Below are 11772 nucleotides of genomic sequence, written 5' to 3' on the forward strand. Positions count from 1 at the left end.
TTGTGTGCAGTCGATATGGGCTTTATGAATTTGAATTCTATTGGGCTTGTGAATGTGTTATTGGGTCTAGAGACCTAAACGGGCCTTTACGATGAGCAAATACTCGAATGTAAGAGCATGGAATTACCCAATAAATGGACAGCTCAAAAGGGAGGGAAACAAGAACCATGCTTTTTAGAGGTCTAGCCTAACCCGATTTGAATCTTATCTGAATTGCAAGAATAACTAATTAAGTTGTGTCATAAGGGGTCATTCTACAAACGGGATGAGGTCACACTTTTAGGTTGCTTAAGTATGTTAAGTGACATATCCACCAAAGATGAATTTACACAAAATGAGCGAAAAAAATAAGGTAATGATGCAATTACATTAAATCGGTTGTTACACAAAATAAAACTTTTCGTCGTTATCTAAAGAACGATAAATTTAACGATAAAGGGGCAGCCCGGTGAACTAAAGTTTTCGCTATGCGCAAGGTTCGGGGAAGGGCCCGACCACAAGGGTCTATTGTACGTAGTCTTACCTTGCATTTCGGTCAGAGACTGTTTTCAAGGCTTGAACTCATGACCTCCTGGTCACATGGCAGTAACATATAACGATACGATACAAAAAAAAATTGAATCAAACATTATATTTAAACTAACATCACAATACAATACAATAGGTTATAATCATCCAAACAAGTTTGACATATGGTTAAACCACTAAAGTTCGGTCATTTTAATTTGCTTGAACCTTGGTCATATATAATTCTAGACACTACATATTTAATCTAACTAAAGTTATTTCGAAGTGAATAAACATATCAAAATAATTACATATATAAAAAAAATACAGATTAAATAACATTGTCTAAATAAAATACCATGAAATTTTTAAAAGTAGTATTTATCATACTAAACCGATTTAATTAACTGCAACTGTATGAACAAGAGAATTAGCCGCAAGTAAAACTGCATAACCCAAGTATATCAAGCCAACTAAAATTAATATGATCATTATATATTGTAAAATAATAACAACAATCAGTGCTAATTGCCAAAATTGAATTTTATAATCATTAGTTCATAAGCAAATCACGATTTAAAATTTATGAAATTTCAGCGACCTGAAACTAAAAAAAAAAAAGAGAACTTCAGTGTAAGAACCTGTTTGAAATGACTTTTTTTAAGTAACTTATAAGTTGAAAACTATTTATAAATTAAAAAAAATAAGTAGGTGCAGCCCAATTTTATTTTTTTTGACTTATAAGCTGTTTTCAACTTATAAGTTACTTAAAATAAGTTCATTCAAACAAATCCAATTATTTATTGTGGCTTTTTTTAAGCACAAAATAACTTTAATTTGACCAATCAAACAATCAAAAAAACTAAAAACAGCATATAAATAACTTATAAGTCAAACCACTCGGGCTCTAAGTATTCAAGCGGAAACAAATCCTCATTGAGGAGACAACGGTTATGCAGGTTCCAATTTTACTACTAGATCAAGAGTCTACTTTATTATTGAATTTCTAACGAATATTTTTTATATCTTTAATAAACTTTTTAATATAAATACAAAGTCTTCACAAAAGTTATTGAATTTCCAGAAATCGTTCGATAGCCTAGATTTGCCCCTACCTTAATCCGTATATTAAAATATATGAACTCCAATTAATCTAAGTGCTATCAGCAGGGACGACTCTTGCTTATAAATTTTAAGACATATGCCTTAGGCCCTCAATTTTGGGGGCCTAAATTTTTATAAATCATGTGTTAATTTTTTTATAGAAAACAATAATTACTTATGATAAAAAGTAAAAAAAAAAAAAGTTATATTACTTTATCCTTCTTAACTTCATTTAAATAGAAGAAATCAAGAAAATATTGTTTTGTCTTCTTACATTCTCTTTGCTAACACTCACATTTTAAAGTCCTTTTGCACTCTCTTTTTTCAAATCTTTAATAAATTAAAGTAACACTCTGTCAAAAATATGAATCGATAGTCAAAAAGTGTTTAACAGAGTGAATTACAAAAAAAAAAATCTTCTTAAATTTTCAAACTTTACAACAAACATATTAGAGCAGGGTATACCAAGTCATCAACTTCTTGAATCAGATTTTATGGTTCTAACTCTTATTCTTATTTAAAGTTGGTCAATTTATTACTTATAGAATTATGTTAACAATTCATAAAACAATTGCCCAAAAAAAAGATATTTTTCAATATTAAATTGATAAAAATCATACCTAAAATTAATAATTAAAAAAAGGTATTCAAAGAAATTATTTATAAAATTTTAATTAAGTAATAATATGCATCTAACTAAAAGTTTAAAAAATAAATAAATACGTATGAACTTTATTTAGATTTTAAGCCTGACTAAAATTTTATTTTAGAAATTCAATTACATTGAGCGTCCTGGTGCTATGTTTGACTTTCACTTCAATAAATTCCTAAAACCCTACGCCAAGAACAATGGATTATATTAATTGTCAACTTTATATATAGTGCTTTATCTGTTCGTACTCTTAGCCACCCCTATTGAAAATATTTTAAACAGAATATATATTAGTGTGTGTATATATATATATAAGAAAAAATATTTTAATTAGCATATCAAAGTCAACACAAGGATCTACTTAATGTCAAATTAATTGTTTCTTGCTAAGTATTAAATATAAAATACAAAAGCAATGATCCATTAGTTTGATAAGAATACATCATTGATATGATAAATAAGAAAATTGAATCAAATAAATTGAACGATAAAATAATAACTTTTACTTGTATCTCATGAGTTTCACACGTGTATATCATCTTTTTGAATTTTATATCAATTTCCAGTTAGGATTGCCCTTTTTTAATTTATTATTATGTAATAGAAGTGAATCCACTTGACCCATAACTTATCTTTTTTACGGTACAAATTTCATAGCAATTTGTATATAGCTATCGTGTCCATAAGAACCTTTTTTTATTGTATTAGCCAATTGATTTTTTGATAATATGGTTTTTGATTATTTTTTTTGCAAATATAATATGGAAAAATTATTTGGATAAGTATTTTTTAATAAGTAATTAGTAATTTTAGTAATTTTTTATTTATTATCGTTTATAGCAATACATAGTAATACTATAATAAATTTGTTATTTATTAAAAATGAATTATGCAATATAAATGTATTATAAGTGTTTTAAAATATATTATACTTATTTAGTAAAAAATTGACAAAATGTATTATAAGCGTATTAAAGTGTATGATAAATATATTATCCATGAATAAAACTTATTTTATATGTATTTTATAAATTACTCGGCTAATATTTATTATAACTGTATTGTAAATATATTATAAACGTACAATAAAAAAAATATTATTGCTATAAATGATAAATATTTTTTTAGTATAACATATCTATGTAAATTTGGTATAAACAAAGGAGGAGACGTGTGAGATTGAATTTGTTGAACTAGTGGTAATTATCGAAAGTAAAACTTAAATTGAACACTTGTATATATATCAACATCAGGCAAAATTTTGTGAAATTCTTTTTGAAAATGTAGTCTCACCTAAAATATTCCTACCTACTTGGAGAAAAAGAATAACAATATGCTTTTCTAATTGATTTTGATTGAAAGTGACTTTTTATTGAAGAAATTGTAAATTTTAGAGTTACTTTTTTTCCAAGTAAATAGAACATGCATAAAATGGTTGATTGTCTGATATGATGTAGTATGGAGAAAATTTGAAAACCTTTTTCATGTAAAAATCACTAATATTTATCTTATTAAGTTCATTTTGTCTGATTATCAAAGAAAGAAATTTGATATAAGTAAATAAATGAAACTTGAGTCTAATTCGACCTCAAAAGTTAATTTAAGATATAAAATTGTTCAAATCATATAAAGATACTACTCACACGATCTGGTAAGAGTTTGATGTGGGACTCTTCAGTGGCCCCTCGCATCGCACGCCTAGGACTGCACATTTGGGAAACCAAGATTTCGAATGTGTGATACTTTGATATTTTGTAAAAAAATAAATAGAACTTGAGCCTAATTTAACCATAAAAGATAGTTCAAAAGGTGAAGATTACCTAAACATTATAAAGGGATCAGCCTATCGATCCCGCAAGAGCCCGATATGGGACTCTTCAACATTAATAACCATAAAAATTATTACGGAGAGGTAAATATTCATTCATTCTAAATTTGAGGTAATCTTATTTTGAATCCTAAGCGTGTAGTCACTTTTATAAGGAGCATTTTATCCCTGAAGTAAAATTTTGCGATGCAAATTTAAATAGTCAAATCCTCAAAATAAATATTAAACATTGAGTGATAAATTAAAAAAGGAAAAAAAAGAAACGGGAAAATGATAAGTAGTTAGTAAATTCAATTTGACAAAAGAAGATCATAGTTAGATTTCTAAGAGACAATATCCCAACTACTGTTTATCATGTCTTAATTAACGTTGTGACGTTGTTTTTCTATACACAGTAAGTTATTGGAGAATTTATGTCAATTTTATGCAACACGACAAAAAAATTTTATGTTATTTCAAAGTCTTTCTTTCTAGAATCTTATATGTCCAATTTCTTTTGGAACTTTCGAGAAAATCTGCAGTTTTCACTTTTTGGATATGCATTGAGTAAATATATATTTGCACATACAATAGATATGGTGTATTAGATAAGTTTGAGATAAGAAACTCGATTGGAAAAAGGTTAAGTAGAGAAAATGAATTTATGACTTTCCTTATGACATACTACATGTAGCATTACGAGGCGAATTTATAATTTCTAAAATATGGTAAACAACACAATATTTAATTAAGTATATCATTTTTAATCTTCTTAATATAACATGAGTGTTAGAATATAATATTATATTAATTTCTTAATATATATATACAATACCTAATAGAATATTTAAGTTGAAAGCATTACTTTTGTTGGAATGTGGGACTCTCTAGCTTCATATACAAATAAATTATTTTTTGTGTGAGACTGCTCATCCTCAGTAATCGTATTGTCCGCTTTTTTCATTGATTGTACAGCTTTCTCTAAACAAGGAATTTCTAGGGAGTCCTCCCAGTCGGCTAAAGGCGCAATGACCCTAATTTTTGATGATTTTTTTTTATAAAGAAGGTTCAATAGAAAATTTGAATAAAAATTATCCTTCATACAAGTGCATGGTGATTTACAATATAGGTTGTCACTTATTATGTAGGAGATTTTTGGAGCAATGAAAAAATTATTTTTCTATTAATTAATACGATAATACGTTATGAATTTGAGTTATAAAATTAATCAGTGATATTTATATCAGATCATAAAGAGTTTGTCTATATATTATACAACTTTGAGATCTTTTTTTGAATCCTTCGTGAATATAAATATATATACTTTATATGTTGAATTTTTTTAATCAATTATATTATTAATGTTTGTGTCAAGAAAATTACCTATATAACACTTGAATCGATTCTTCTTCGAACCCTGTGTGAATACTTGCTTCTTTTCTTTTTCTTTTTTGTCATTTATCATGTAAACAACTTATTGGTACAACTTTAACATATAGGCACTATATCAAATGGACTGCATATATATTACACAAATGTAAAGTTGGCAAAAGATAATTGCAAAATAATTCAATTAAAAATACCATTGTGATAAAAGTCAAACAATATGTTATCACCTTAGAATTAAAAATGATGACCGACTAATTACTTGGACACAAGCTAATTAGTAGTTGATGAGTTTGAACATCCCATTAACTAACACATCCAATCTCTTATTTTCATTTGTTTTTATTTTTTTCTATGCCAACTTTTTTTTTCTTTATGTACAGGAAAAACACGTCTTGATTGAACAATCAAAAGGTGAATAGGAAATGCATAATATATTTCTATAAATACTTAAGCATGCCCTCACCAATAACTCAAACAAAAAGAAAACTTTTTTGTTCTCTACTTTCTTATTTTCTTTGTCCACTTAGCCAAAAACACAAAAGGAAAAAATCATGAAGATTAGAATAGAAAGTTCAAGAATTATTAAGCCTTTCTATGAACACACCCCTCCTCCTCCAACAACAAGTCACATTCCCCTCAGTGTCTTTGATAAGGTCACATATGATGCTCAAATTGCCATCATATATGCTTATCACCCTCCCACCCCACCAAATACCGCGATTGAATTAGGTCTTCAAAAAGCCTTAGCTGTTTATCGAGAGTGGGGTGGAAGATTAGGTGAAGACGAACATGGAAATCGTGTCATTCTCCTCAATGATGAGGGTGTTAGATTCGTCGAGGCATCGGCTAGTAGCACCCTAGATCAAGTAATGCCTTTCAAACCTTCGCCTTCTTTGCTTAGCCTACACCCTAGCTTGAAGGATGTGAAAGAATTGGTGCAAGTCCAATTAACTAGGTTCACTTGTGGCTCCTTGGTGGTTGGTTTTACCGCTCACCACACGGTGGCTGATGGTCATTCCACTAGCAACTTCTTGGTTTCGTGGGGTCAAGCTTGTCGAGGCCTCAGAGTCAATCCACTTCCTCTACATGATCGTACACTTTTCACCCCTCGAAATCCCCCTCTTATTGAGTATCAACATAAAGGGATTGAATTCATGTCTAAGTCGAAAAAAGAACATTCACTCAATGAGGTTCATCATATATCTGAAGATGTGGTAGTACACAAAGTCCATTTCACAATTGAGTTTCTCACGAATCTTAAAGCAAAGGCTTCTTCCATGAATGGAAATAACAAGCCTTATAGCACCTTTGAAAGTCTCCTCGCGCATTTATGGAGGGTTCTAACCAAAGCCCGCGGGCTAAGTGGATTTGAATCAACCCAAATAAGAATCTCAGTCAATGGTAGAACGAGGTTGAACCAAAAAGTACCTAATGAGTACTTTGGTAACTTGGTCCTATGGGCATTCCCAACAACAAAAGTAAAAGACCTATTGCGAGAGCCTCTTCCACATGCAACAAAACTCATTCATGACGCTATTACAAAAGTAAACAACGACTATTTTAGATCGTTCGTTGATTTTGCTAGTACGAAAGCAAAGGAAGAAGATCTTATCCCTACCGCAGACATGAACAAGCACATACTTTGCCCAAATATCGAGGTGGATAGTTGGTTAAGATTTCCATTTTATGACCTAGATTTTGGTACGGGATGCCCGTACATTTTCATGCCTTCGTATTTTCCTACTGAAGGCATGATGTTTCTTATACCGTCCTTTGTTGGAGACGGAAGTATCGATGTCTTCGTTCCTTTATTCGAAGACAAGTTGTTCCTCTTCAAGAAAAATTGTTATTCCTTGGACTTGCTTGAAGATTAAAACCTTCAAATTATTAATATTGCCATTACTTTTTTTATAAAAAAAAATTAATTAGTTTTCTTCATCAATGAATGTCATTTTTGTCACACAAATCATAGGAACTGTTTTAGCCTTAAAATCCCCTACTTGTAACATTTTTTGTTTGCAAATGAGATGTCAATATTAATTATACACAAGAGACGTACTCTCTCCGACTCTCCGTCTCAATTTATCTCTCGTGTTTCTCTTTTACATGTCCCTTAGAAAAACGTTAATTAGGAATTGGTTTAGCCTTAAAACTCCCTACTTGTAACAATTTTTGTTTGCAAATGAGATGTCAATATTAAACACAAGAGATGTACTCTTCATCTCAATTTATCTTCTCATCCGGCTCCTCGCGAGTGAAAGGATTGAATAGATACACTCATGTGTTTCTATCTGTCCCTTAAAAAAAGTTAATTAGGAGGAGTTTTTGATTATGTTAACTCTTTTTTACATCTTAAGGTGTAATATTTCTTCATTAAATATTTACTCTATTGAGATGTTTGTAATTTTCAAAAATAATTACTACTAAGTATAAAGTGAAAAAACAAAATAATTAATTTTATTTTAAATTTCTAAAAATGATCAATAATTTGAAGCGACTATTTTTAGAAATTATAACAGATAATTTAAGAAGATTGAGAGTGTATATTTACACAATGACACATACTATCAAAAATCTTATTTTCTTTTCTTTTTTCCAGCAAGTTCTGGATCTAAATAATTTGTTTTGTCAATATGTAAAAGTAGAGGGTTGTCATGTACTCACGTAGATATATAGATTTTTAATTAATAATGCATGTGCATATCATAAAAATTATTGCTTGTCTTAATACTTGCCAGCACATCAATATTCTGTGGCTTACTCTATAAGGCATAATTGCAACTAATTAATGAAATTCGATTTGTGCTGTTGGAATGGAGAAATTATTGGTAGAAAACGTTCATTTCTTAATAAATTAATGCAACGCAAATTTAAATTACCTAAATATTATATTAGTCAAATCAATGAGTATTACAAAATCTAGATGGTTAGTTACTTTTCATTTACATCTCATCTTCAAAAACTTGTTAGCTTAGAAGTTTGTTAGTCCTATTTGATCTGTCTTCACCGACTTGCTCTCCATTTGGGGGACATCACTTCTCTTTTTAGTTAATTTTACACAATGTAAATTTAAATTAATAAGAACCTCAAATTAAATATCAAATATTGAGTGAGAAAAAAAATGTTATCAAATTTCTACGATACTTTGACTATAGTGGTGTGGAAAATAAAGCTCGTATATTGAAAGAATTTGGTACGTTTTCAACTACTCCGATCCAAGAATGTGATGATAATAATAAGTTGGTGAATGTGTAGGAATTCATTGACTTCTGTCACCAAAAATAAAAGTGTATCTACACTAATACAAAATTCTTTAAATTGACAAGAGATTTTTATGTAATGACCTCATTACATGCATCATTACAATTTTTCTTCTTACATGTTAAAATTTAATCTCACAACATTTGAGAACTTATTCGAAAAAAAAAAGAATTAAAATGCTTGGGAAACATTTGTATGTGTATAACCTATAAAAAAGAATAAATAAATATATTGAAGCCTAAATGTGTAAATAAAAGTTGAACACAATTTAGATTAAAATTAGATCTTCTTTCTTTGATTTGGTGCAAGCCATTAGTTTGCTTTCAAAAAATTTGTTGGCCACGAATTAGTTCGTTCTGCACTGCTATATTAAACTCCATAGTCGGTAGCAAAGGGAGGATTCAAAGTATTGTTTATGAATTTATAGGAACTCAATAATTTTTTTCTCAAATTCCGCATATATGTTAAACTCTAAATAATTACAAATATCTCAATATAAACACATTTATTATTAAAATCAACTTAAAATTATTACAGAAATCAACAAACTTTCAACTCTGAATCCTGATCGACGTAGAATTTATTGTCCCTTTCTAACAATTTTTTTTCTAGAAGACAAGTGTGATATTTCTCGAAATTCCTAACAAGTCAACAAATGTGATTCCATTTTCCGCATCACAATTGAACAATTCTTGCTATATATGACTTATAAGTAATAAAAAAAAAACTCTAAAAGCTACTATCTGCTTATGTTTTTAAAATTTTAAAATTTTAAAATTTTAGATTAAAAAAATGAATAATTATTAGATTGATATTAGTCAAATCTCCTCACCTAATAGTTGGTTAAACCCCCACGTGCATGAGCCAAATGGCATGTCCAAAAAAATAAAAAGAGATAGTTTAGCATAATAATTCATGGGAAATTTTCATAAACGTAGTACATTAAGAAAATATTTACCATTTATAGCAATAATATTTTTTTCACTGAACACTTATAATACAATTTTAATACATATTAGCGAGAATAATTTATAAAACTCATATAATACAAGTTTTATTCATGGATAATATATTTATCACATACTTTAATACACTTATAATACATTGTGTCAATTTCTTACAAAACAAGTATAATATATTTTAAAACACTTATAATACATTTATATTGCATGCATAATTCAATTTTAATACATGATAAATATATCATAATATTACTATAAATGATAATAAATAAAAAATATTACTAAAATCAATAATTATTTATTAAAAAGTATTTTTTCTAATAATTTTTCCATAATTCATTATAATATGTTGCATCCAGGCCCTATCTCTCGGAGGATTATAATACGAATAACTCATTTAACATAAAGTCAATGAGTAGGTAAAATTTCAAACTATTTATAATTATATGAAAAATTGTCTAATAATACAAAAAGTTGTGCCTTTTTTTTTTTTTTTTAACCCCCCATTTTTGGAGGATTTATAGTGTTTCCACAATTCCCCTCCAGTGTGACTCGAACCCAAGACCTACCAACTGAGCAAGCCTCACTTGTCACAAAAAGTTGTGCCTTGCGAGTTGCGATGACAAAATAATGTCGCAGCTACTAATGGACACATTGGAATTTTTTGTCTGTTGTCCACCAAGACATAGAGTTAAAGGTGGAAAGAAATTATTTATTGTAATTTTTTAAAAATTTTGTATTGAAATTAGAACTCTGAATTCTGACCACGATATTTCATTTTAATTATATTGACCATTAGCTAATATCTTTATTTCAGCTTAAATTTGAATTCTGATTAAATGGTCAATTTTAATTTTATTGAATGTTAGAATGTTGCATCCATGAATGCATAAAAAAGTGGCTAAATTCTGATTTGTTTTGTCATATTATCAAAAGAAAAGTACAATATCAACAGGTTAGATGTACATGTGAATAATGCAAACACTAGAATAAAATCCCAAAATGCCCTTTATTTCGATCTCAATTTTTGGAAGCATACGCGTCGATAAGATCGTGCTTGCTTCATCTTAACTCCCTCTTATATAATAACTAATAAAAGAATAGAAGTCGTAAAAATGGCTATTTGTGATTTTCTCCCACAAAATTCTCATAAAACAAGAAAATTAAACCCATTACTTTGAAAATGGATGGTCTGCCTTCAAGGTCAAGGGTTAAAGGGGGTATTTAAATGGCCAAGCTCATCTAGATTCATCACAAGAGGTATTTAATTCAAGGGGTAAATGGAGATTTAATTCTCTTGAAAAGTTATTAAAAAGGCATTTAAATGTCCGTATAGTTAAAATGCTAAAATAAATTTTGCTGTCAAATTCAAAAATAATTTAATATATTTTTTCAAAATCAAAATTTGTTAAACTTGAAGTTTTACCCATGAAACAAATGGAGTCAAAAGTACAAGACTGCCAAAGCCATTCTTGTAACTCACCCTCTTTAAGATGTGTTGGCCCAATATAGAATAAGGCCCAACCCCAGTCTTGACATATTTATGAGATGCAATATTATTATGAGTCAATTCATTTAGATTCATGTAACGGAAAAATTTCATGTTGGGGTAAATCGCTCTTGTGAAAGATGATTTTATTTTTATAACTCAAATTCAAAATCTCTAATCAAAGCTGGGGTACTTATTGTCCACCATAACCTTTGGTGAAATTTGTTTTATACACTTCCATCTCTTGATAATACCAATTTCAATTTACAACTTTAAGATATTCTCGAGATAACATGACTACCTACACTACAACAAAAACAGTTTTTAGCGACAATAAATATACATATTAACAAAGAGTGCCAAAACTTTTATCGGCATTACTTAATTGTCATTGGATCCAACATCGTTATAGTATTAGGGACATTTGCAAGAGTGTTAATTGCTACTAAAAATACATATTTAGTGGCAGTTAAACTATTGTTATTAATTAATTATCGCTAAAGATCATTTTTGATGTAGTGTTAAAGATAGCTGTCCCATGGATATTCCCCTAGATTTAGTTACTATCTCTAGTTTTAAAATTTTGATCTCCAAAGAAAGG

The 11772-nt window shown here is 28.8% G+C and overlaps 1 protein-coding gene across 1 annotated transcript; it reads left to right on the top strand.

Moving 5' to 3' along the window:
• Nucleotides 1–5907: 5907 nt before the first annotated feature.
• LOC129902989 (agmatine coumaroyltransferase-2-like) lies at nucleotides 5908–7602 on the top strand. Its single transcript, XM_055978461.1, has one exon. The coding sequence runs from the start codon at nucleotides 6011–6013 to the stop codon at nucleotides 7331–7333; it is 1323 nt and encodes a 440-aa protein (XP_055834436.1). The 5' UTR covers nucleotides 5908–6010; the 3' UTR covers nucleotides 7334–7602.
• The last annotated feature ends 4170 nt before the right edge of the window (nucleotides 7603–11772 follow it).

The sequence above is a fragment of the Solanum dulcamara genome, chromosome 9 (assembly GCF_947179165.1).
Source record: "Solanum dulcamara chromosome 9, daSolDulc1.2, whole genome shotgun sequence".
In the NCBI taxonomy this organism is placed as follows: domain Eukaryota; kingdom Viridiplantae; phylum Streptophyta; class Magnoliopsida; order Solanales; family Solanaceae; genus Solanum; species Solanum dulcamara.